Raw genomic sequence first — 27,635 nt, 5'->3', positions numbered from 1 at the left:
AGAAGTTTTAATCAGAAAGAATCATTTTCAGTGTGCAAAGTGCCATTTAACTTCTTTTCTTCTGAAGTATCACGGGTACAAACACACTTGTGGCCTTCCCCAAGGTGCCCAAAAGACATAAATATAGCTCATTACAAAAAAGAGGGTCTTGGAAAATTCAGGAAGCCATGTAGTAGACATGGGGAATCTAGGATCTACAGTCTTCAAATTTTAATCTGAACAAAAGCTTTTAAAAATTCTTACAGACAGTTTATGTATCCATTACTAAGCACTGACAAATGCTTACTGAAAGCAATTAGAGATTAACCACGAAGTTTTGAAGTACTGAAGGCATTTTCAGACTTAAAATAACTTTTCTATTTTTTCTGAATTACACGACTACCCAACTGAGCACTATTGCAGCCACACAAGTCAGAGAACTAATTTTCACCAGACTTCAAAGGAAAAGAATTTTGTCTAAAGCTACCTGTCCAGGCTAAAGAACAGCAAAAATTAGACAGAGAACAGGAATACTGGACTCTGGAATAGGAACACTTGACTCCACCTGAACTGTGCTGGCTGTTTTATTAACTGCAAGGTCCTAAGAAAGTATTTCATCACTTCAACTAGTACAGTACAGCACGGCAGAAAAGATATCCAGCATATTATGAATTAAGTCTTGTATTAACTATTTTCTCTTGAATTCTGCATTTTTATTTATCTAGGAAGTCTGACACAGTTACCTGAGGTCACGTGAAATCTTCTTGTCTGTTAAAGTGCTGCTTCCCTGGGATGAGGCAAAGTCATCCTCGTAAGAAGCCACGCTCTCCGGAGGGCTCATGGCAGGGAGCAGAGGGCGCAACGGGGCAGAGCCTCCGTTCAGCCTTTCTTCAAACACTGAGGTGTGGGGAGACAAGGGAGAGGACAAAAATTATAACAAATACAAACATACATCAAGTAGGTAAGAGGAATTTAAATGCCCCCAAGCATGAGTTACAACAACTTCCTTTCAACCACAAAATCATCAGAACAGCAGTACAGCTGTGCCATGGCAGTTTTAACACAACATAACAAGCAGAGTCTACCTCTTTTTGTAAATTATTGAGTTCTTTACTTCATTTACATACTCCAACCAAAACATTCCTGAAGAGCACAGTGCTTTAGAGTAGAGTCATCTGTGAAAAATTTCGTGTAATCATTTTAAATAAAATAATATGAAGGTAAAAAGAATTGAGAAAAAACACAAGACAAAAATCAACATCTCAGAAAACATTCCTCCTCAGAATGAGGAGCTCCAGGGCAGAGACAAAGTACTCATAAAAAGAGGAATACATTTGTACAAAAAATGAAAATAAAAAGGCATCCTGCATGGGACAGCTATAAATGACATCTTACACAAATTCATATTTGAGACCTCTAAAAGTACATTCCTTAATTGTGAAGTATGAAGTACATGGAGCATTAGGACTAGGAAAATAGCAATTTCCAAGAGCTTTAAAAAATGTTTCCATTTTTACCTTTTCCATGAAGTTGGTAATTCTTTGCAAAGATGTTGATGACACTGTGGGGACTTCCCTTGGCCAGTTCCTCCCAGGGGCCCTTGCTGTGTGCATCATTTGTCTGAGTGAAAAGTGGGGAGTACCTCTCAGCTGCTTTCTGAAACTCCTTTATGGGCTCAAAAGCATTTCTCTCCCGAATGCAAAAATCCTTCTCTTTTAATGTCTCCAACATCTTCAGTGGCAGCTGCTTGTGCTGGTCTCCTTCCTCTTCAGAGAGGTTTTCATCACTGAGGAGAGGCCCTTCGCTGATGGAGTCAATGCTGGACTCGTGAGGAGTAGCAGCTTTGCTCAGAGGACATGCCTGGCTCTCACGCCCTGGGGAGTCCATCTGCCTCTTGGATAAGTGTCCCAGGATCCCTTCATGCCTGTTGGCAGCAGGAGACCTCAATCCAAGGCTGATTACATCAGTAAGAGGTCTGATGGTCTCAGGGAGCTTTTTAAACTCACTAAGGTTGCCTACCCCAGGAAGGCTGTCATCAAAGGTTGTATGAGACACACAAGCACCCAACATCCTTTGAATTCTGGCTGAAAAAGTATTTTCATTTTCCTCCCTCACAGGAGGGCTCACAGCCTTTGCCCACCGTCCCTCATCCTGGTTTTCTTGCACAAATTCTGAGTTCCACGTGGTTCCATAGTTGATACCAGCACCAGCCAACTTTTTGGCTTCAGTTTCAATCCTGCTAGAAAGGGAAGCAGCTGTAGCTTTCAAAGCTTCAAGGCGATCTAATTTGCTCTTATACTGGCTGGCAGAAGGTTTTACCAAGAGGTTTTCCTGTGCAGCAGATGAATTCAGGTACAGCTGAGGCATCAGGGACCCCACAGGGGCAGAATGGCTCCTCCTGCCTGCCAACATGGCATCACACTCCTTTGACAGAAGGTCCATCTGCTCCAGACTCCAGGGCTGGGAACAAGGGCCTCCACTTGAGCCCAAGAGAGCTTGTGGGTGGGGGAGCTGGACTCTTGGGCTCAACCTGTCTGGCTGCACCCATGGAGGCTCCATCAGATCGCTCCTGAAATGAAAAGTCAACATTTAGTTGATGATTTACACGAGTATTGATGTCTTAGATTAAAGCATTGTTGCCACAGATTTCATTTCAGGACAAAATACTTTTTGGTGGAATCAGAGGGGCGGGGAACGGGACAGTAAACACAATGTTATTTAGTAAAAAAACCAACAAACCAAACAACACAGCATCTCCCAAATCTGAAATGCCATTGATGGTGTACTCTTTGTTTCAGGGTTGTAACAAGCTGAGGTTTTTCACTGTCAGCAGTCTTCTCCAAAAACTTCCGGACTCCAAAAGGGAGAATTTTTTTTTCCTTATTACCTGCCCATGTCCAGAGCATCTCGAAAGTTCCCCAAAAAAACTTCTTTGATGACTATGAGGGTCTCTGAATACCTTATGCAGTCCTCTCTCCTCTACTATTAGCAATTACATTTTTTCTTTATGATGTTACACTAACAGCATTTACCACACGGTTTAGGTTTTTGTTCTACACACAGTAGTACATGGCATTCCCAGTGAGCTTCCTGGAACTTTTCTAGAAAGGAGACAGGTCTCACTGCACTTACTAAGTCAGAGTACACATACTGAAGCAAGTATACATTTGGGAAGCAGACATTCATTATGTAGTTAAAAATGAAGACAGTTGCACAACAGGATTTAAGGATAACCAAGAAACTTCAGGATTTTTAGTTCCTTAAATCTAAGTGTTTGGTCAGGCATCTTGACTTGCAATAAGAAAACTTCGATAATACACTGAACAATCCAAAGTTGGGAAAGCTGGAGGAAAAGAAAGAGGGAAAGGCTAGTTCCAAGCAGAAGCTGAGGTGTTTGGTACTTCATAGAGAGTAACTAATGCTGAATCCAAGACAACAGATCAAACAGCAACACTGGGCAAATCAAGTAAGAAAAATCAACAAATACATTCATATGATTTTGCCCAATGGCAATGGCAGAGGAAATAAGAGTGTCCCAATATGAAATACACATCCCACTGATGTCAACAAAACATTATCAGCAACCACTATTCACTTTATTTGCACACTGGCAAATCGGCCATAGCCAAAATTTTCATATGGTTTCCTGCATCAGCTTCCTCTTTACTGAGAAAAATGCTGTAATTGACATAAAGACAATTACTGTCACTGGAACAGGAACTCAAGAGCCAATGCTATTTTCTTTCTAAAAACAGGAGCACTTTCCTCTTTCCCCCAAAGCCCCATCTGACATAAAGACAATTACTGTCACTGGAACAGGAACTCAAGAGCCAAGGCTATTTTCTCCTCTCAGAGATGAAAGCAGGAGCACTTTCCTCTCTTCCCCAAGGCCCCATTTGCTCACCTCAGTAGTGGCAGCTGTGGTTCTGAAAGGGACATGTCACTGCTGGAAGATGCACTCGGAGGACGCTCTTGAGCCTTGTTTTCTTTGTCAGATTCCCCAGATGGTTGATAACCAGGTCTGGGCTAGAGATGAAGACAACCAGAAAAATGCATTTTCAAAAGTATGTCAAAGTTTAGGAGCTCTTGCCTCATTACAACTGAAAAAGCTAATATCCAGAATTCAGCTTCTCTTTAAAATAGAAAGATGATTTTCAGTCAACTTTCTAGCAGGCCTTGCTGGGCCAAAAAGCAGCCACTAGCAAAGAGGCTGTACACTGAAATCACTCTGTTTAAGCAAAGCTACACATTTTGATTTGCTCTTTTTCCTTAACTGATAACTACCAGAACTGCACAAGGCACAACCTCCCTAAACATACAAGCTCCTATTCCTGCAAACAACTGCAAGACCTTAAGTTAGTGAATCAGCTGTACCTGTGTTTCCTGCACTGTAGGCAGCTGAGGTGGCTCTTCTAAAAGTGTTTGCTCCAGCAAGAATTTGGAATAGGTTTCCTGTAACCGTTTGGCTGCTGAAGGCTCAGGAGGAGGCACATTCTTCACTTTAGTAACAGCCTCCTTCTGCTTTCTGTAGAGCTCTTGGAGCCTTTTGTTCTTCTGTTCTGTTGCCTCCTTTTGTGCTTTCTTCTCTTCATTCTGCTTCTTCCTCCTCTCCTCCTGCTGCCTGATGATGTACTGCCGAACCTCATCGCTGTCGTAGTGGCGTTTCTTAGAGATCACCTGAGGCTCCTCACTGGCTGCTACCTTGTCTGGTTTCCTTTTGGTTGGACTGTGGCTCCTCTGAGTTTGAGCAGGCAAAACACATTTTTGATTCTGTTTTTCCGCATCTGTCTCTTGCTTTGTACTCATGGAATCCAACTGCAGGTCATCAAGAATTCCACGTATCTCCACGGGCAGGAAATCCTTGTTTACAGAGGCATGATCTTCTTGGTTATCATCTGGAAGAGCAGCTTCCAGTTTTCTCACATTGGTCTCAGACCTAACTTTACTTCTGGACCTTTCAGAACTTCTTGAAGAGCTTTTATGTGTAATATCCAGTCTAGAATCAGAACCTGTCCTTCCAATGCAGCCTGCTGAAGAATGAGATGTCAAATATGTCAGGTAACAATCAAATTTGGGAAACAGCTGCAAAAAGAAGGATGAGGGAGGAGTGCAGATCTTGCTGTAAACATGTCTTTGCTTCATCTGGTGTCACAGTCTGAATGTGGCAGCCCTTGCTCACACTGAGCCCACACCCTTTCTACTCTCACCAGCCTCACCACCTCACAGGCATAAGAAGCACAGCAGTTCTCAGCATGCCTCATTTATCCTGGCTGAGATTCTGGATAAATTCTGAAAAAGGCTGGTGGAGGAATCAATAAATATTTATGATGCACATGGATGACATTAGACTGCATCTGGAAGAACCACATCTGTTAAACTGGGATGCTCAATCACAGCTTATGGATTATGTACAGCACACTTGAAAAATTCATCTGGCCTGTGGACCACTGCTAGCCATTCCTTTCCCCACTGGCTTCAAGAGGCAAAGACAGATTGCAGGTGGTGGATTTTTTTGGTTGCAGCCTATATCTCATCTTTTCCAATACCCTAAGCACCCTTGCAGCACATGCCACACCTCAAGTCCCATGTGCAGGGACCATGACACCAAAAAAAGTCCACAATGCACCCAGGAACAGAGGTTATGTGGCCCAACCATGGCTGTGAGCTAAATTTTCCCACATCTCCCTCAAATTCCAGGTTAAAAATAGGAGCAATTTTGATAAGAAACTCTATCTCAGAAGTCTGCTCTAGTCTGCAGACATGCAGTGTTATATAATAAAGTAAAACTAAGTTAGTCCATTGATAAAAGAACAACTTACCAGACTTGGCAGCTCTGTCTCGGCCTGTTCTGTCACTGGATACAGCTCTCCTGTCCTGTTCTATTCTGGGAGCTGGACCCAGGATCTTTTTTACCAGCTTTTGTCCCTCCCGCCAGGACGATGCACTTATCACATAGTTTCCACCTTCAAAATAAAGAATAAACAAAAGCCAAGCTCTAGAGGATTTGCCCTGGGATCAGAAAGAAGTATCATTGCAGCCATTCATCATTTCTGCACCATTTAATTCTGCATTAGTGGTACAGCTGCAGTTACACAAACAGCCAGAACACTGATGTCCCAGTGCAACACCCAAAACACACTGCAGCACATTAAAGCCCTACAAAAACTGATTTAAAAGAGAAGAATGGGTTATGCAGGTGTAAAATACAGAAACAAGCCTTACTAGGGACAGGGGTAATATTTCTAGAGCTGCTCACCACCACTCAAAATTAAAAACAAGAAATAAAAACATAAAAGCAACTAAATTGTTGTAATAAGAGGAACAAAATAAAGGTGATCTATAAAAGCCCCTTAAGCTTCCTATCAAAATAATATTAGCTAATACTCTAGGAAAAAACCTACTAAAAACTACTTGAAAGGCTTTTACAAATAATTAATTGGTGAGATATGTCTTGTGAGGAGGTTAAAAAATATCAAGCAGCAGATGTTTTACACCAATGCTAACTCACTGTCCCTTAGCTGGGACTTCTGTTCCAGCACCAAAAGCAGTTAAGAATAAACCCTATTAGTGGATACTTAATTCAAGGACAAAATACCCTACAGGTGACAGAAGCCAAACCAAAATATTCTAGGATTATTTTATCATCTTACATATAATTAAATTATAACAACGGGTTATGGTGGCATCTTTACCTAATATTGGGCAGATTAAGTGATAGGTTTATACAACTCACCTTTCAACACACTAACTTCCAATACTAATATTTTGTTTTTTAATAATGGTCTTAAAAGTGCTTTGGAGAAAAACACAGTATAAAAAAGAAAATTTGTTTAGGTAATCCAGATAATTAATGATCTGTAAATTAATCAGACCTTTCAGGGGTATTTAATTGCCAGAAAAGCACTTAATTGAATATATAATTTGCAGTTGATTTTTAACAATTCCATTTCAGGCTCTACCTCCAAGTACTCTGCCTAAAGAAACCCAGCTACTGCAGCATGAGATCACCACAGCCAAACAAAAAAGGCACTGTACTGGGCCCAAGAGCACTCTGATGACAGGATACCAACAATGTCAAGTGAAATCCTGCACAGCAGAATAAATAATAAATCCTGCACAGATTGCTTTGGCAATCCCAGTACTCAGTTTCCAACCCCATTTCTTGTTGTTATTTTAACCTAGAAAGTCTGCAGGCCTCTACTCAACCCTCTGCAGGCAGAACTCCTTGCCTGCATTGTAAATTATCCAGTATTTTATAAAAGAGCTGTCACTTGAAACATGTCACTACAAGCCTCTGTGAAACAGAGCCATCAGCCAAGGGGGTTCTCCTGCACAACTCACTGTTCTCACATCAGTTCTGTGTGTGTTTAGAGAGCCAGTGCAGAGTGTCACCTTCCACCTCCAGTCAGCTGTTTGACTGAAACACGGCAACGGGGCAGAACACGAGCCATGGCTATCAATAGCCTTGGCCATGGCAAGCAGTTCCTCACTGCAATGGCTGGAGGAGGATGGACTAGCATGGACGTGACACTTAGAGCTGGTTCTTATCTTCCAGGGAGTTCAGGCCATCATTTTCCACCCATTTAATCCATTCCAACAGGGGGTGGCTTTGTATGTAATGGAGGGGATGGAGCTTACAGCTGTTGGCTCCCTTGAGGGCACAGAGGATTTCCTCACAAGGGAAAGCAGAGAAGTGGGCACTGATCTCCCCTCCATGGAGGAGACAGGACAGTGTCCAGTGACAGGACCCAAGGGAATGGCCTGAAGTTGTGTCAGAGCAGGGTTAGGTTGGATATTAGGAAAAGATTCTTCATTCAGAGGGTGTTTGGGCACTGAACAGGCTCCCCAGGGAACTGGCCACAGTCCCAAGACTGATGGAGCTCAAGAAGGGTTTGGACAACACTCTCAGGCACAGGGTGGGATTGTCTGGGCTGTCCTGTGTTCCTCCCTCACTTGGAACTGTCATAAATATATAAGACAGATGAGTGTGATTCCTTAACTATGGATTGATCAGCATAGGAGGGAGCCAATCCATGCTTATCACTTCAAGTATTAGTATTCCTTACCACAAAATATTCATAAGCAGGATTTACAGCATGAAGAAGCACATATTCACTCTCTAAAAATCCTTTGTAATAATTTTTAAAGTTGCCTTTTTTTTTTAATGTTTACAGATTACAAGCCTAAACTTGCATATATTTAAAGAAAAGAAATTGCTCTGTGTGTGATTGCAGCCATAGTTACTCACTTTATATAAAAACTAAAACCAAATACAAAGCATATCTGAAAGTCTTCCTAATTCTTTTGCTGCCAATATCAAAGATTCACACAACTGGAAAACTAAGTAGCACTGTCAGAATTCCACACGTTTAATTTTATTTTCTTCTCTAAGGCACTGCTCTAGAGAAACCTGCTTGCATCATCTTCTTCAAATAATTAAATTGTATTTAACAATCAGTGGAATTGTCAGACAACAGTGGGGAAAAGTTATCAGTTGGTAAAAGAAATAAACATTTATTTAAAAATACCAAGATTTGGAAGACTACTCAGGGAATGTGTGTTTAAATTCTTTCACCAACTGAAAAAGCCAGAACTGAAGGTGTAGAATAGCAACAACTTGAAACATGGAAGAACAACAACCAGTGAAAAAACAGGAGCATGCTGTTCTCTGCTTCCCCACCGAGAAACCATCCAAGAGAACACCTTTGACTGCAGCCCCTCCTCACCTGACAGGAAAGCAACTTGATTTTAATATCATGTCTCAGCATTGCTGACTGAGCCATAGGTCAGGCTTTAACCAGCTTTGTCACAGGCCAAACAGAGACAGGATACAGAGCAGGGCTACTGCTTGTTTTTGTCTACATTACCCTGATGGGTACCTAAGGATACCCCTCCCCACAAGAAACTCACACTCTGCAGCAGTTTCCTCAAGGTGCACACAGCAAGTGGAAAGGCAAAAAATTAAAATAAACCACAAAAAAGTGCACAAAGCCACCGGCCAACAACAAAACCATACACAACCCCCAATGCAGCACAGCACACAAATTCACCACAACAGCACTGTTGCACATCTAAGAAGGCTTTTAAAGGAATACACTTTTGTTTTTCTTTCTTGAGACAAAACTCATCTCTGAAGGACATGTAACAATCCTCCCTCTACAGCAGAAATAGTCACCTTGTTTGGACTCTGGACTTGACAATCGCGTCAGTTTTTGCACCTTCCGCACTGGTCTTGTAGCTTTCTTCTCTTTGTTTCTCTCACTGGATTTTCCTTTCACTGTTGAATCCTCTAAAAACAAACAAAAGCTGTTAAGTGATATCCCACAGGGGAGAACATAGAATAACAAGCTTGCTTCAGCATTTGAAAAACCAGAACTCAGAGAAACACAATAGAATTCACTGACTTTCCCAGATTATACCCCCAGATCAATGACTTCCAGTCCAGCACTTTAAAATCCTCACAGAATTTTGAATCAAGGTCTGTTTACCTATGCACTGGAAGGCAATGAAGCCACAGCAAGGCCATCACATATATTTACAAAGTTAACTTTCAATTCTAAAAGGAATGCTGGCAGTTTAATATAAACAACTGTTGGTTCTCTTCTGCTACAGATACTACATTTTACTGCTCTAATGTTCCACAAGGACATGTAGTTCCTGAACACAAGGGCTGCTGCTTCCACTTTAATGCATGACAGCACACTCAGCACATCAGGAACTCGGTGGCCACTGTTACCACTGTTTTCTGGTTCCTCCTCATTAAAGAATGGGATCAGATAAAAAAACAAGATGCAACCCCCTCTATGGACAGATCTGAAGCTTTATTTAGATGCCAATGCAAACATTCACAGCCCCTAATTTCATGTGAATCTACTCTCTGATGGATGTCCATAGGAAGCATCAGAGGCAGAACAGGAGGTCATATTTCAAAGATATAAGAATGGAATTTTTAGAGTCTTTCTCACCCTTAGCACCCTTTCCTTACAAACTTTCTAGCTGCCTTTAAGGCTGACAAGAGCAGGTAATACAATCAATGCACTGAGTACCACAAGCCTCAGTGATTGCATTTGCAGAAAGTTAACATCCCAGTCACTGCCCTTTCCTGACTCCAGCAAAGTACAGGCTGCTTCTCACCCTGCTCCCATTACAGCAATTTTCTTCTAGTATGGCAAATCCTGAACATCTTTAAGACAAAATTACTGGAAACTTGGGGTCCATACAATATCCTTTAACCTAACTGCTATGCAAAGATGAAGACATCCTGTATGGTCTATGCTTGTACATAAAAATCTCTTTGTTGGAAAGAACAGTGCTGCTGTAGATATTAGAGATATAACAGATTATTTCAGCACTAGAGAGCAAAGAACAGTTCTGATACAACTGACTGTACACACCCAAAACACCACATGGTGTAAATTTAATACAGAGTAACACATGGATAGATAATCTGACAACCTAAAAATACATTTACAGTACATATTATGTGCAGCACCAGTGTTTGTTTACTAGCCATCAGCTATTCAGTATAATCTTTTCAGCTCAGAAAGGAGACACGTTCCACAACAGCTGTTCTACACATGGCATCAGGACAGAAGTGTGGATCAACACACACACAGCTCCTTCCTTTTGTAGGCACTGGACACATGATCCAAATGCCTTTTAATTGGAGCTCTACAACAAAGCTTTAAAAAATATTTGAATTTCTACAAACAGCTTGTTATGCTTGCCAAACGTTAAAAAAAAATGCTAGTGCAGATTAAAAACCAGTGGAAATTTGGCATTAATTTCACAGACTGATCTGAATAGTGTATCTGCAAAATAAGTTACTGAAAAACAGCATATTTTCTTTCTGAACAATTTTTTTATGAGTGATTCCATAAAAAGTCCTCAGTAACTTATTGAGTTGTACAAGGAAAAAAGACAAATTGGTTTATTACCACACAGATACCTACAGATTTAAATGTCAATGCATTTTCCTTTAGTCTTAAATGTTTTGAGCAAAGAGAAGTTATTCTTAAAAAGTAAGCTCTTACTGCAAAAGGTTCTCTGGGGTTTTTATTTTCCATTTCCTTCCATTTCATTCACCTGATCTCTTCCCACTCCCCCAGCTCAGTCAGAGGCAATTCAAGCCTACAGCACTTCACTGTAACCAGCCTAGCAAATTAAAAAAGCACTTGGGCTCCTACTCCAGCTCACCCAGAGAAAAGAGCTGCCAATGGTATTGCAGTTTTTCAGAGTGGAAAATGAATAAAGATTGTGTCTTGGAGCAGTACATTTGAAAACAGAAACTAAAAGTGGGTTTTGTCCTTTTAACCAGGAAATTGCACTCATTCATGCAAACCTGTATAAAAAGCCACAAAATTAAACAAAAGTTATTCTAATGTAGACTTTCTTTTTTCCTGTTTCAAAGAAATGCCATTACTTAGCATTCTTTTCAGAACTGTTTTTTTATTAGAAGTATTTGAATGAGAGAACTGGGAGAAGGACTAATTTTGTAGTTGTTTTAGTGTTCAGTAAATTATTCCTCCCATGGAGAGAATTACAATATATTCAACACCCATTCCTTCAATTTTTTCTTCCCATGACTTTCTACACTTGCACAAAATATATTTCTCTGCTTCTTAGAGAAAGTTTTGTGGCTTAATCAATTCCACTTGTGGCTCACCTTTTAACTGGAGTGCAATATCTCTGTAAAGGTCCCGACCGATACGAAACTCGTCTGCATGCCAGATCTTTCCATCTGCAGTGCGAATCCTTGTTTCAGCAGGATTGAAACCTGAAAGGAAACAATTCAAGACTTCAAAATAACTCCATAACATGTAAATACAGCTTTGTTAGAGTGGAAGGGATGGGAAACTGCCAAGTAAAAAAGTAACTATGTGAATTTCTAATGCTAAATTAGAAGAAAGCAATATACCAGTCTGTCACTTGCTAGCAGTTGAAAAATAGCAGAAGGGATGAGAAAAAGATTATTAAAAATGCTTTTTCAATCAATACAATGTTACTAAACTCTGAGAGCATAAAAAAAATTACTGCAATTAACCCAAAGACCAGTGAGCTTCTTTTTCTAGTAATTCTAAGAGGCAGGAAAAACTTCAAAGGAATTCACACTTCAGTAATTTAGCAAGAATTTCTTTTTACTTGTGATCTATGATCAAACCATGCACTCCCATATTGCCCAAAGAGAGCTATGAGCCAGGTCCAGGGTTTGAAATGTTGCTCAGTGGATTGAGCTCTGCTCCCTCATCCCAAACACCCAGCAGGGAGGGGATCTGCACCTCCATACCTCTGTATGATGGAGCAGCAGGCACGGCTGTCACCTTCCTGACCTTGGGAGTCACCGTGTTCTCCACGTTAGTGACCACAACAGGTTGCTCAGCATACCCCACGTGCTGCCCTCTGCCACTGAGCTCCTCAGAATGCTCCCACTGCTTTCGGATCCTCTCCTTCAGCTTCTCCAACTTGGCATCGTGCTGCCGCTGCTTCAGGATTTCCAGCCTGTGAGCACTGCAGATACTCGTGGCAGAAGGGGAAGACACTTTCAGTTCACTGTCCTGGGATGTGATACTCTGAGAAGCTCTAGAGCTACTTTCATCCCCCCTGGAGCCACTGTTTTTTTCTTCTTCCAGTCTTGAAAGTGCTGCAAGCCTAGGAAATGGCTCGTTAGTGTGCAAGGCGTTGATTGTTGGCCGGTCATTGAGGTACCTCACGATGGTCTGGTCTGCAGCAGAAGGGAAGGGGCTGTCCAGGGCTCTGCTGTGCCGGTCCCGCTCGTCCCGCTCGTGTGCCAGGCAGCCTGGGAGTTCACTCTTCCCTTCTGCTTCACTCAGCTCCAAGCTAGATAGCAGCTGCTTGGCCTCAAGCTGGCTAGAACTGTGGTAAGACAGAGAACTATGTAAATCCCTGATGTTACAGAAGGGGGGGAAAAATCACCATCAGAAACACAAATGTAGGACCTTCAACCTCAGCAATCAGCACATTCATCAACTAAATGAATGACTTCCTCTACCCTGGCTCCACTTCAAAGGCAAGTTCTTTTTAAGTCTGACCACCTCACATTTAATAGTGCAAGTCTGATGAAACAGAAGGAGATTTATGTTCAAAATTTCATTTGTTGCACTCTCTGTCTGAAAAGAACTATATATAACGTTGAAGACTAGAAAATCAGCAAGCAGTAATGTCACCCTTTAATTTAAAAGAGAAAAGTCTTAAATAACAAGTATAGAACTTAAGAGAAGCATAATTAGTACATGAGCTATTCAATTAACAAAACTGACCCAAATCAGGGGTCAATTGACCCCTGTCACATGCCACAAGGAGGACCACCTCAAAGCTGACTCAAGTAATGGAAAAAGAGACCAGAACTTCAATGTCAGGATAATAATCCTGTTCTATGGCCTCTTCTGTGTTCTGTACCACTTTTGTTCCATGAGAAGCTGCTCTAGTATGAGTTTCTCACATTCACAAAAATGGAATGTAACTTTAGTACTACCTGTAGTACTACTCTTGCTCCACGTTGTCTTGGTAACACATTTGGAAACATATGCTAAAGAACTAATGAAACAAAGCTGGAAAAAAGTGAGGAAGCACTCCTTTTGTTTCTTATCACTGAAACTAAATACCTATCAAACCAACCAGGTCACTAATGCCACAGTCACACCACTTGATGACCTGGCCCCATTTCAAAACAGTTGACTTTAAACTCATATTCACTGAATAAAAAATAAATTTGTAATATTTACTACAAAGTCCAACAACACATACTGTCATGTGGGTAGGTGATGGAAGAAAGCAAACCAATTTTTAAGGAGGTGTCAAAAACACCACTGTTAGCTTAAATCTTATCTTAGCATGTTTTTGTTCAATAGCCAGCTGTCCCAGCACTGACCTGTATGAAGCCAATGGCTCACGGAATTCCACACGACTGCATTTTTTCACGTTGCTTTCCAGAGTGGTTGCTCGAAGAGGGCTGCGTGAGGACTTCTCCTTGCTTGATTTATTTTGGCTGGAGGAGCGGGAACCTGAAGCAGAACACAAAGAATGCTCCATGCATCCACCTCTCCAGAAAGAGAAAGCTCCTGGGGCTCAATCATTGACATAAGTGTTTCTTGGGTTTGAGCAGCTCTCTCTTTCAACAAGCTGATCTCAACAACTAGGAGCAAGGCAGTAAGCCTTGAATCAATGACCATATTAAAGAGAGACAATAATGCTTGAAGATTAATTATAAGTAATTAAATCTGTGAAGTTGGCAGTGTTGCCACTAGAGGTCGATCTGTCTGTTCTTCAGTAGCACACCACCAGAATGCTCTTGGTATACAAAATGAGGGATTATTTCCTATAAGCAAATGCTCTCCTTCAGTCAGATAACAGAAGCACCAGATTTATCAAACTTCCTGTCAGAGTGGGATAAGCACTGCGTGGGGCAAGCCCTGTCACCCCCTCTAACCAAGAGAGTGGGATAGAACACTCTCCTGCCCAAGCTCAGGGAAGGAAACATCAGTTTCTTCTGGGCAATTAGAGTCCCAGGAATAAAGACCACAGACAGGAGACAAGCTGGGGGCAGGGAGAACCCAAGCTTTCCCAGAATGCAGTGGCTTTATGCTGCCTGACACGTTCTCTCCTCAATAATACATACCCTTCCTGCTGCTCTTCCTGCTGGCACTAGCAGAGGGCTTCTTGGCATCCATGACTGAATCGAACACAGCCGTGCTGCTGGGAGCTATTTCCAATTTGTTCTCTATATGACGTAGCTAGAATTGGAAGATAATGCAAATTAGAACACTGTTTTCTATTTTTAAGCTATATTTTCATTTCCCCCTGAACATGACAAATTTTTCCTTTTTCACAATGAGTCAAACTGCAGGCAAGAGCAACTTCACAAGGCTGATGCTGTAAAACTGTATGATCTTATGGTCAGAAACTACTATTAAGTTTTGTTTAATAAGATTATCTAAATTAGGTTTTGTTGCATAGTTTTGTTCCCTTAAATAGGCTGTTTTGAAAAAATTAATAGCATGCCATTCAGAGACTTAATGCTTAGCCTGAATAAAATATTAATTCCACTTGGAAAAAATTCTTTAATACTGCCTTATAAATGAAGCATGATACAAATTCCACATGTAAAACCCCACACTGATGCTCAGCTACTGAGAAAAAAGAGGGACAAGGCTATGGGAAAGAGCTGCATTCCATGCAAACCCAAACTGCTTGGCCTCACTGAAGCCAGGTTTTAGAAACAACTACATCATCTTATGTTAATTCCCACAGAAATAAAGCAACCCCAATGCTCAGAATGGACAATTATTAAATACACTGGTGTTGCCCTAGTATCTGATTGGTTTGAGTAAGCAGGGGAAAGCTATTTTTCCAAGTTTTCAGAAAAATGTGACATCACCACTTTGTTAAATAAAAAGGTATTAAGTTTGCTGTGGCAAAAGTGTGTCCTTGTGTGCAGAAAACTTTTTCCAAAATACAGTAATGTTACATACTCCAATGGCTTTGTGCTATTCACAACTTGTTGAAGAGACAAAGACTGAGTAAAATAATTTGGTAAAAGCTTTTATAGCCACTAACTGATTTGAAAATGAGTAAAAAAAAAAAAAAACCAAAACAAAACCCAAACCAAACAATCCCAAAGGAACAAAAAAGTAGAAAAAAAATTACTTACAGCAGCCTTAAAAAAAAAAAAACCAAACCAAAACCCAAACCAAACAATCCTAAAGGAATAAAAAAAGTAAAAAAAAAAAAAAATTACTTACAGCAGCCTTAGTCTGAGAAAAAGAAGCCCATGCTGCAGTTAGATCTTCCAGGGCAGAAACAAAGAAATTAATTTCTCATTAGTACATGAAAACAATGAAAGAAAATGTTGCTTCAAAACAACTTTCATGCTCTGGCTAATAAAGTTCTTTTTACAACACAGCTCCCATCTGTAAATCTCCTCTATGAAAGACAGTTATCAGTCAAGGTTCATCTTAGCAAAGCTATAAAGTATTTAATGTAACACATTATGAGTTTACTAAGTTAGGTTGAATGCCTGATGACACCTGAAATCAAATCCACCACATATGGAGATGTTTAGAAGACAAAATGAAGCTGGTTATCTACCCCAACATAAATACTTTATATTTTTCTATCATACTACATTTTAACTACCTTTTTTTTCCCCCTTCCATTTTCTTCTTCAGTAAACTAAGCATGAATACATGGTCACTGAAAGACTCTACTCAAAACCCAAGCTCCGAAGGGCAGAATTATGAACAGTAATCTTTCTGAACTGTACACCCTACAAACAAAACAGAAATAATGTTTGTGAACAAGCACGAGGTACTAACCCAAGCCTTTTAATCTAAACAGACAGCACCTACTCTATAAGCAATTGAGCTCAGGAGGATGTAGTAGTGTTTCCCTCTATAAATATTTACTTCCTCAGTTCCCCTCTTTTGTTTTCTAATGGTTCTCACAATCTAATGGTTTATAAAACACAACATCCATGTGTCAGAACCACAGAGAGTAGTAATAACAGAGAGTTAAAAGAAATAATCTCTTTCTCATAGTAAAAAAAATTCCAGTTTCATTTCAGGCAAGAAGCAGTAACACAAAGGAAGGGTTAGGGAAGCAGCACAGAAACAACTTTGCTTTGGATTCTACAGATAGTGCTTCTTGTCCACAGCACACCACAGCTTCAAAAAGTAGGCAATTTTAAAAGAAACTGACCATACCACAGGAAATAATCAGCAATAATGTTCTCCTACAGATAAAGTAAGAATTTTCCTCTGCTTTCAAAACAACTTCTGGAGTCCAGTTTTGTCATCCTGGAGATCATATGATCGATCTCCAACCACAGGCTTAGCACACGACTCAGTTGCTCTACAGATGAGACCTTTCTTCCTTTCAGGGAAAATATTTTCAGGGAAGTACTGTCATTTAAAAATTTTTCTGCCCCCTCCTTTCCTAAATTACAGTAAACATAACAGTAAAAAACTAAATGATTTCTCCAGCTAAGGGAGACAGAAGTGCTGTACAAGTCATCCTAGCAGAGATGCACTGTTGCTACTCAAGTGTCTCCACCACTCGAACTGAGCAACTGTCAGAGGCTCTTCCTCACTTCCTTCAAGAGCCAACAGTTCCCAATTTCTGCTCCTGCACTGCTCCTCCTCTACAGCACTTAAAGAAAACCTGTCTCTGTGCCATCTTGGCAACCAGATCCCAGGCTGGCAACTGCTAATGCAGATCAGCAAATACTCCAGAGATCAGAGTACAAAACTGCTATCGGCAAAAAGGAAGCCACAGAACACATGCTCTTAGCTCCTAAACTGAGGCATGAGAAAGCTTTCTGGAACAATTCCCCAAAGTTTCAAACAACTCATGACAAAATATCTCCCAAAACAAGGCAGCAGAACAGAGAAAACCCTTACCTCTGGTAGAATCCTTGCTTTGGTTATGCCTCGGATTTTGTAGAGGCACCTCATTAGACTTGTTGCTCCACATCGTGTCAATTTACCTAAAAACCAAAAAAATTACCTAAAATGAGTCCTGTAAGAATCAAAGAGACATAAAGGAAAAGCAAATGTATCTTAGTCTAAAGAGAACATAACCTTATGATGAATGTCTACCTCATCTGATGACTTCAAACCTTCATCATGAACAAGGTCAGATAATCAGCATGAAATCACAGATGTGGTCACAGCTTCCTGCAGAAACCACGTAATTCCATGGATAAAGAAGGGTTTGATTTGGTTCTCTGTCATCAAGAAACATTAACTTGATAAAAGGAAGCCCAGAGGTCGATGCAATTTAGATCAGAGTAACAAGTATTGCAGCAAGTCTGAAGAAGTCCACACTGGAATACTGAACACACAATTCAGTAACAGAGACAGCACCACATGGCTTGGACCTGTAAGTGCTTGGGGAAAATACCCAACTCCAGCAGGGACACAATGAATGTGTCACCAACCTCTGCAAAAGGAAAAGGCACAGCAGAACTGCATGGCAGGACAGCACAGCCAGGAAAAAAAAGACAAGGTGGTGCCACCATTGTTTTCCTGTGAACTTTGTAGTTAAGACTCAGAGTGAATCTAAAATTAGTGTGAACTCCCAGCCACTATCACCAATGCAGTTTTTATAAAGAAAAAAAGGAAAAAAACCCCAACAACCACACAACAAAAAAATAACTCAGCACATGCTTAGTGAGCTGTCTTCATAACACACTGACAACACTTCTGTTATGGAAAGCAAAAATCAGGTGACCACAGAATTCCAACAGGAAGTTCCAGACCTCTGAAGGAGTCATAAAAGCACATTCTCCTCTCTCTTCTTTCATGAACTCCCAAATGTCATTTTCCTTACTTTTTAATTACTGAAAATTTCTTTTGCTCTTACTTCTCTACACTGTATGCCACATAAAAAAGCAATCAAATATAAAGATCAATCTTCTGGTAAAAGTAGGCCAAAAGTAACACAATCCACTACTTACTGAAATAGATTTTTGCCCATAGATTTTGTGACAAGGATTTTTATCATTTATGGTCTTAAGGATACTCACAGTGACCAGCAGTAAAGTTTGGTCTCACATTCAGTCATATATCCTGTATTTACTGCAGTAAGTTATCTCAAAAAACTGCTCTTAAGCCCCAAGAAAAACTATCAATAATAACAACACAGGTCCTCAAAACACTTTTAGTTGTGACTTTTTTTGATGAGTTCATTCAGTCATATATCCTGTATTTACTGCAGTAAGTTATCTCAAAAAACTGCTCTTATGCCCCAAGAAAAACTATCAATAACAACACAGGTCCTCAAAACACCTTTAGTTGTGACTTTTTTTGATGAGTTTAAGTAAGTGTTTGACAGAGTAAGGAAAAGGCATGTAAGCTTATATATGCAGGTACAGAAACACAAGCCCACAATAATTCAGAAATTCTAGAAAGGAAGGTGGGTGTGTTAAGTTTTTAAGTATCCAATAGCTATGGGCATTAAGCCAAGTCTAGTTAGAAAATTCTGCTTCTAGGACAGGTGCTGAAGAGCTCATTCATGCAGAACAGCACTCTGTGCCTCACATCATCCACGCTGTAAATCACAGCACTGCCCTGCCCTGGAAATCATCCAGCTGATCCTCTCCATCACTGGAGAAAAGAGCTGCTGGGCTTGAAATGCAGAAAAGAAATATTAATAAAAATGAGGGAATTTTCCATAGAGAACTGCTGAAAGTACTGTATCATACCAGTATCAGTTTCTTGCCCAAACACTCATGTAACAAAACCTACTCAGTATGTAAATTTAGCATTGGATAACTTCTGGACAAGCAAACATCTATTAAAGGATTAAGTATTCATCTTCATATAATTGCTTGGGATTTATTCTTATCATTAAAATTATTAGTATAGATAAGAATACTTAATTAGGAACTATAATTTCTTTTTATTTTAGGAAGCCCTGTAAATGTAGAATTGTAACACACTCTGTGTACTCCTTAAATCTACATGAAAAGTACCAGATTAAACAATCTGAAATTGCTTGTTAATAGCTTTCATCCTGACACTAAAAACTGCCTGTCCTTTACCTGAGCTGAACAGAACTCATTCAGACAGTGAAAAACTTCAGAGAGCACCTTATATAGTGCACCCTGTACAGAGTGTAACAGACACTGGGGTATTCCCACAGGTGTATGATCACCAGTGATCAATAATTCTACCCCAACTCCTTCAAAAGTCTCCAATGCCCCTCAGTAAAAGCCCATTCCATCTCTTCTCCAAGCTGGGGAGAAATCAGAAAGCATCTTGCTGTGCTTATCCTGAGGCACACCTGCAGTACCAGCTCCAAGTGTAAAGTTTGGCCCTTCCTGGCTCTAGAGCAGCCCCGGAGATTTCACACTGAGCAGTTCTGCTTAACTCAGGCTGCTGCTGATTGAAGAAAAAAAACAAAAAAAAAGTCAGAACCAAGCACTCTGGAGCTGTCTACAGCTTCAGGAAGGCAACACTGCAGGAATTTTCAGTCCTGATGTAATCATGACTCTCAGGGTTTGGGGTTTAGGTGTTCCCCTCCCAATCCTTTGGAAGGGTGGGAGAAATTTATGAGCTTTTCAAAACCTACATACAAATAAATTATGTTGATTCCCATAAACTTTTAACTCCTACCTATTACTAAAGTAACTTCTCTCTATTGCTACAACTGACATGAACAAGCAGCACTCTATTAAAAAAACAACAACAAATACACAAATATTTGTACAATTCAATACCCTGCCTCTGCAAAAAGTTCAACCAGACAGAGAAGATTCTTTAATGCTACCAGGAGTACAGAAAGGGGTGGGGAATAAAAAAGAAATAAGTCCAGACACAGTTACCGTGTCTGTTTATAGGACTTGTATGCAGGGTAATAGACCAGTTAAACACTAAAATACAATTAAATGAGTATTGATCAGAGAATAATACTAAACAAAACTTACATGAAGGAAATTTAAATTAGTTTTAAAATGCATTTTCCATCAATACAAAAGTTGTCTCAAAGTCCCATAAAAAACTTTCACATAAAATACATAAAAAATAAAATCATTCTGAAATGACTGCTTCAAAGAGATCTCGTTCTGCTAAACTAAATCACCATCTCTATTTAATACTGACCTTAAAGAGAATGAGCTCAAAAGATGAAATGCCAAAGAACTTCTGAGGAGACAGCACTGATGGCACAAGGTTATCTGCAGGCTGCATAAGGCTCTGAGAATCTTAAGATTGTTGGAAAAAATGTGGAAGACTGCAGAATCAACAGAACTAATGGGTGGTTATTGGACTGCTCCCTGCAGACACAGACATCCCACTCAGGTCCACTCAAGGCTGCCTTGCCAAGCCCCTCCTGGGGTGAGTGACTGAGATACAAACACCACTGTGTTCTGATGTTTCAGTCTCACATCAAGTGCTCATCTCATTCTCTATTCACATGTCCAAAAAATAAAAATACTCAAGAAAAGGCACAGCAGAACTGCTACAGATGAGGACCTAAGAGGAAACACAACAGGAAACAATACACTCCAAATCCTGGAAGGAACTGGAAGGGGAATGGATACAGGACCTGACAACCACTCTCTTCTACAAACACTGTTCCTACAAGAAGACACTGAAGAGAACTGACAGATCAGAAAATGAATGAGAAAGCACCAGAAAGGAGGAAATAGAAACAAAGAGAAAACCACTGCCATGTAAAAAAGGAACATGAGAAACCCACACATTTAATAGGAAACGTACCAAGGATGGCACTGAAATGTACAACACACAGCAAATCAAGGGGTCAACACAGTTAAGAGCACAGCATTTTACAAAAAGTGGGAGATATGAAAGCAGAATATGCTTAGCAAAGATACATAAAAATGTGAAGAGTTTAAAAACAAGACTGGGAAAAACAGAAAGAAAATTGTGAGAGAAGCAGGATAAAAAATGGAAGAGAATGAGAAAGCTAGGAAGGTAAGAGAAATGAGATGAACTTTTCAAGAACTGGCACAGAGAGCAGCAAAAAGAAAGAGAATAAACTTGTGCATTGGTCCAATTGGGAAGTTTTTCAAAGATCCTTGGTAAGGTTTTAAGGTTTTTTTTTTTCCTCAGTAGCACAGACTTGGTAAGAAAATTTGTGCATTGGTCCAATTGGGAAGTTTTTCAAAGATCCTTGGTAAGGTTTTTTTTTCCTTAGTAGCACAGACTTGGTAAGAAAAGAGGAAACTCAGAAGTCATGGCACTGGAACAAGGAAACAGGAGAGGAAACTGAATTGTGCAGATTCAGAGAAGGAAGACAATGTGAGCAAGAGATCACCCACTGCTATTTTCACTAACATTTCATGGTTTTGGGGAAAAAAACCACAAGTATGCACAGGGAACAGTATTCCTCAAGACTTTGTTTCTTATAAAAACACAAGGGATACTAAATGAAAGGGATACTACAAAATAAATTATGAAAGTTTGCTAAGAGTATGGAATGAAATGAGTTATTAACATTGACTTCTAGGGGATATTCTCAAATGTTTTATCCACATAGGAACAGATTTTGCTACAAACTGGGTACACAGTGCACAAGGACAACATTTCATGCAGCTTAAGCAAAAATAATGCACCAATAAAAGTGCCAATAAAAGAAGCCATCTTTTCCTTTCCTCATGCCTGGGTGTCTCTCTGCTTGATCCAGGCAGAAAGTCAGTGGGGTTATGTGGTAAAGCAAAGTGAACTGGGAGTCTGGTACAGGCTAAAAGAATTCTGCCTGTTTTTTGCTTTATTAGTTTTACCTATGTCATACTGTAAACAACACCCTCCATGCAAGGAGAATGAGAAGGGATGGAAACACTGGTGAACAGCAGGATCAGCCTCAGTCCTGCTGCTCTTGCCTTTGCCTCGAGGAGAAGAGGGGACTGAGCAAAACAAGAAGCATTCACCTTCTTATTCCCAGTGGAGATGGCACTGGAGCTCAAGGGCACCCACTGCACCCACACCTCACACAGTGCACACTCATCTGTGGAGGAAATGGACACAGACACAAATAATTGTGTTTTCCTGTTTGCAAAAACATTTTAAGTTTCCATGTATAAATACAAAGGTGACTTTTGAATCTTAAAAGACCCTCTGGAGCTCCTGTCTGTGCAGCTAAAGCTCTGCACTGCTGGCAGGAACAGACAAAGGTGGACAGGCACAGGCAGACACAGTCGAGCAAATTGTTTTGCTGAGCCAGACCACTGAAAGTGATGGAAATTATATTTAAAGATGCCAGAAACACTTTCTATGTCTTCTCAAATACCACAAAATACAATTTATTATGATATGCTGGAGTCTGGAATAAAAATAACATGAACCTACTTGTTTTTCCAGAATCCAAATCCTTACCATACTGCATTATGTCACTTAAATGAATGTTAAAATATGTGTAATACATTGTTCTAAGACTTGTTTTGGTTATGTATATGGGGGCTTTTAAAATGTTTTTTGATACAGGAGTGACATATTTTTTCTTTGGCCAGAGCATATTTTAAGCAGACTTTGCCTTTCAACACTATCAGATACAGGCAATGCACTGACCTTCCTCAGGACTGAGGACAAATTCCAGCACAACAAACAAATGCATGACATGTTTGTCCAAAAAGCTCCACATCTCCAGAATCTACAGCTGACACTGCAGAACGAGGTAGCTCCTCCCTCCACCTTCTTCCAATCTCATTTATACAATAAGCTTTCAAATGAATGTAAAGGAAGTGAACACCAGCAATGCCCAAGGAGCTCATGAATGTTAGCTGCTCTGAGTGATCTACTTTTAGATAATATTCAGTATTTTGTCTTGCAATACAAGCAATACCAGAAGAACTCACATTCCAAACATCATTACTTTGGAAAATAAAACAAAACAAAAGCTTTGTAAGTAAAAGAAATTAAATAAAATTTGATCTGTCTTAAGCTAGATAACAAGAAAACTTTAAGGATACTAAGACAGCCCAAAAAAGAGCAATCAAGATACACCACATACTTGCAGACAGAAGAGCACTTAAAAATTTCAAAGCATGTGTTACTACCTCTAGCTTTTAACCAGGAACATAAATGATATAAACACACATCCATCAAATGTCAAAAAAACCCAGAAGAAAATACAAATATGTTTCCTGAGTTCTATGATTAAATCACTGGCACCAGTCAGCTACTAAATTTGCATCCAAACTATAGTGAAGATTTCTCTATAAATGAAACATTTCTGGATCTGATTCCTTCCAACTGTATGCTGAGAATGGACATTTACCACATTCTTTTGCTATGAAAAGACATGGCAACTTGCAAAAGTGTCTCTGCTTCATCATAAGTGATGAAGAAGTGATAAAAAATAAAACTGGCTCTAAAAAGGGACTAGTGGTTCTACTGCAATTGAATGTCTTCCTCTGCTGCATCACGTGCCAGGAGGTACTCTGAGGAAATCTATGGAAATGAATGTTGTGACAGCTAGTGTAACTTGATTCATTGTTCATGAAGAAATCTGAGTACAAAGGCACAGAGAATGCATCCATTTAGTAAGGAGATGCACACAAGGGTTTGTCTATCCATTCACAAGTTCTGAATTTTCTTTGACTTCAAAGATCTTAGCATTTATGACAGAGAGGAAAATACCCCAGTTCCTAGAACCAATAAAGTACTCCTGCATTTTCTCTCCTCAGCCTTCAAAACAAGACTTTGTTCACTTGTTCCACCTCCAGCTACCAGAAACCTCACATTAGAAGTTTTCAATTCTTGCAGCCCATAATAAATCCATTCAGCAAAATACGCTCAAATTCTTCAAGTTCTGACTCCTCTCACAAGGAACACTCCACTGTGAAGGAGCTTTCTTAGAACTCACAGGCCAGGTACAAGAATCAGACCTGTCAATTTTGAGAAAGACAGCAGCTTTCAACGTCTCAACTGAACCATGGGCAGAGAAGCAACTTCACCTGCAACTGTGCCAACTGCAGGATGATTGCTGTTTTCTTTCAAAGCAAAGTGCATGAAAACTTCAGGGAAATGTCCCAAATGCCACTTCCTCACCCTTGATGCCTCTGCTCAGAATTGCATTCAGAAGGAGCACCTAAATACTGTCTCAATAGCAACACAAGGTGTCAAAACACCCCAAACACAAAAACCTCACAAGCTGAAAGTGACCACCAGCTCTGTTTGTGACCTGGCATTACAAAGGCAGATACCAGGATTCTGCTAAAAGACTTTTTCTTGATTAGCTAAATGTAGCAATAAGATATTTTCTCATGCTTAAATACCACCATCTCTTTAAAAGATTTTCTGTTTCAGTATGAGAACTCCACCTGATGCATTGCCATGGATGTGACTTAGAAATTCTGCCATCAGTGAGAAGTGTTCTTAGGAAGCTAAACCAGCCAGAACTTCTGCTAGCATTCACTAAGTTTCAATTGACCTGGTATAATTGATTAGTTCATTTATTTGCTCTGTTCTTTCTCTAGTATATTGACAAAGGTTTCAGACTTAGGCATACAAGTAATTTTATTCTCAATGGAGCAGTCCATTAAAGTCTATTATATCATTAGCACAATGATACACATCTATCTTCCAAGCACTTACATCTATGGATAAATTTTACACTTCTGGTGTAATCATGCCTAACATATTGAGTGCACTGGGAAAGTTTTCTTTCTGCACTCAACTACCAAAGTCCTTCTGTTATCATTAGTGTATCACTACACCTGATCTTATATTAGCACTCGTATTGATTTCAATCGCATGAATTAGTTTAAGTACATCAATTGCAGAGTTAAACAGTTCTGCTGTACTGATAAAAAGCTGGCTCTCTGATCTTCAAGGTGGAGTTGAGCAGATTTAGCAGCTCCACAATGATGAAGGAATCCAAATGTTCCTTGCTATCTTCTCTAGCAATCATGTCACTGTCAGAGATGCAATGCTCACCTGACTGTATCACAAGCCAGTTCAACTCACTAACCTGGCAGGAAATGAATAATTTTTCTTTTATGGTGACTTTTCTTCCAGTTTATCAGGTTCTGCCAGGACAGTCAAAGCAGGAGGAAAGAAGCAGCAGCAGTACATCACACCATTCACGTTATGTTGTGCAGTTTCACTCACCTCCCAGAGATGGTAACACAGAATAGACCCAGGGCTGTGTGCACTGACACTCCTGATTTCAAACCTAACTGCAAATGCATTAATAGGACTGCAGCCTCACCTGAGCACTCTGAAGTCAGTGGGACTAAACCCGTTAATGACTTTATCCACAAGTCTGCTTGATACAAGGAAATCTTTTTTAGCAGAAAGCAGCTGCATGTCTGGTAGAGGGGTGAAAAGAGTCACAAAGTTCATCACATGCAAGTCAACAAAACCTTCAGTACAGATGTGGCAACTCCAAGATTAGATTCTTACCCATTTAAGGGCTGATTTTGCCGTGGTGACAGAAATTGCCAATAAAGTTATTTGAAGACATAAAAGACATGATCCATGTTGGGACTGGTTTATCAGTAAAGTGTTCAAACCTGAGCTATGCACCAAAGCTTAGTAAAACAAACCCACGCAAACATGATGTTCATAATTTTAAAATCACTTTCTCTCAGTCACCACCACACCCAGCCCAGGCAGCCTACGAGATGATCCATGCCAATCAGCAACACACAATCCTACAATGGTTTGGGTTGGAAGGGACTTTAAAGATCATTTAGTTCCAACTCCTGGCCAGGGACACCTTCCATATCCCAGGTTGGATAGTGGAGGGATTGGAGCCCCATCCAATCTAGTCTTGAACACTCCCAGAGAAGGGGCAGCCACAGCTCTGCGAGCTCTGTGCCAGAGCCTCACCACCCTCACAGAGAAGAATTTCCTCCCAGTGCCTAAGTTAATCCCAGTCTGTCAGTTTGAAGCCATTCCCTCTTGTCCTACCTCTACAGTTCCCAACAAAGAGTCCCTCTCTGGTTTCCCTGCAGGTCCTTTCAGACACTGAACGTGCTGTGAGGTCTCCACACAATCTTCTCTGAACAGCCTCAACATTCTCAGCCTCTCTTCACAGGAGAGCTGCTCCAGCTCTCCTACCAACTCTGTGGCCTCCTCTGGACGTGCTCCAACAGCTCCATGTCCCTTCTGTGCTGGGGACACCTGAGCTGCACACAGACCCCAGGTGAGGTCTCACAAGAGAGGACCAGAGGGGCACAATCACCTCTCTCAGGATGCTGCCCACACTCCTCTGGATGCAGGTAATTTCCAGGGCACCCTGGCCCCTTGCAGCAAGGTGCCATTACTCCATAAATCGAATTGCTCTGCTGGTGGGAGCAGGACACCTTCTGTTTAAAGTAGCGTCACTCGGAGAAACCGAAGCCTTGGACAGCTTACAGTGTTCACTTGGCCACACCCTCAGGTGTATCTAATTATCTCCAGCATTACCTAATGAAACTGTTGCAGCAACCACAACTATAGCAAAGAGACAGCAAAACTCAGCCCGTCGGTGCAGACAGCCCGACAGAACACTGAGAACTCACAGGCAAAGCAGTGAACCACCTACAGCTCCACACGTTTGTCCCACAAACACTTCGAGTTTTCAAATCAGTAGAACAGTTGAAGCAGTTTAAGATGACAAACCCTCTCTCCCCCCAGAGCCGACCAGTCAAGTGCTAAATTTTCAATTTCAAGACAGTGGATTGTTCATCTACACAATGAAGCTATTTGACAGACAAACCTCTACCTGCAAACCTACACAATGTGCCAGGAGATGCTCAGCTGCTGAGCTACAGCTTATATCCAGAGACAGAAACAATCAGGGAATCAGAAAATTGTCAAGGTTGGAAGACACCTTTAAGATCATCAAACATCCTAAACATCCTCTGAGGATGGTAACTCCACCACCTCCCTGGGCAACCTATTCCAGTGCCTGACCACCCTAACTATTCCACAAAACCTACACCGACAGCAGGCAGCATACCACCCAAAACTGCATCCACAGGAAAAAAAAAAACAACAAAAACCAACAACCCACCCCAGCATAAAGCCTTTATGCCTCCGACAGGCACAGGGAAGGGCACGACGCAGTCGGAGCGCGCTCGGGGAGATGCTGCGGGCTGTCAGGAGGACTTTGAGCGGGCAGGCACCGAGCGGTGCCGCAGTGCCGGGGCAGGACGCAACGCCCGGCACAGCCCAGGCAAAAAGCGCACA

At 40.7% G+C, this 27,635-nt stretch overlaps 1 protein-coding gene across 5 annotated transcripts in view; it reads right to left on the bottom strand.

The window, feature by feature from the left end:
• CEP350 (centrosomal protein 350) overlaps positions 1 to 27,635 on the bottom strand; it is a 72,583-nt gene that overhangs the window by 42,332 nt on the left and 2,616 nt on the right. For 3 of the 5 annotated variants that reach the window (XM_039730198.1, XM_039730197.1, XM_039730195.1), the window contains exons 2-13: positions 17,394 to 17,479; positions 15,738 to 15,781; positions 14,615 to 14,729; positions 13,868 to 14,000; positions 12,266 to 12,852; positions 11,645 to 11,755; positions 9,155 to 9,268; positions 5,799 to 5,942; positions 4,354 to 5,009; positions 3,884 to 4,005; positions 1,497 to 2,548; positions 723 to 876 (exon numbers count right to left, since the gene is read on the bottom strand). In XM_039730198.1, coding sequence (XP_039586132.1) covers positions 723 to 876; positions 1,497 to 2,548; positions 3,884 to 4,005; positions 4,354 to 5,009; positions 5,799 to 5,942; positions 9,155 to 9,268; positions 11,645 to 11,755; positions 12,266 to 12,852; positions 13,868 to 14,000; positions 14,615 to 14,729; positions 15,738 to 15,781; positions 17,394 to 17,466 — 3,305 coding nt within the window. In that variant the 5' untranslated portion in view covers positions 17,467 to 17,479. Of the gene's footprint in view, positions 1 to 722; positions 877 to 1,496; positions 2,549 to 3,883; positions 4,006 to 4,353; positions 5,010 to 5,798; positions 5,943 to 9,154; positions 9,269 to 11,644; positions 11,756 to 12,265; positions 12,853 to 13,867; positions 14,001 to 14,614; positions 14,730 to 15,737; positions 15,782 to 17,393; positions 17,482 to 20,597; positions 20,619 to 25,290; positions 25,297 to 27,635 lie in introns of those variants that run through there. The other 2 variants (XM_039730199.1, XM_039730196.1) reach the window with 2 other exon arrangements.

This window comes from Passer montanus, unplaced genomic scaffold (genome assembly GCF_014805655.1).
Source record: "Passer montanus isolate IOZ18808 unplaced genomic scaffold, ASM1480565v1 scaffold71, whole genome shotgun sequence".
Taxonomy (NCBI): Eukaryota; Metazoa; Chordata; class Aves; order Passeriformes; family Passeridae; genus Passer; species Passer montanus.
The sequence above is the reverse complement of the archived record's forward strand: the minus strand, read 5'-3'. Positions and strand labels throughout refer to the sequence as shown.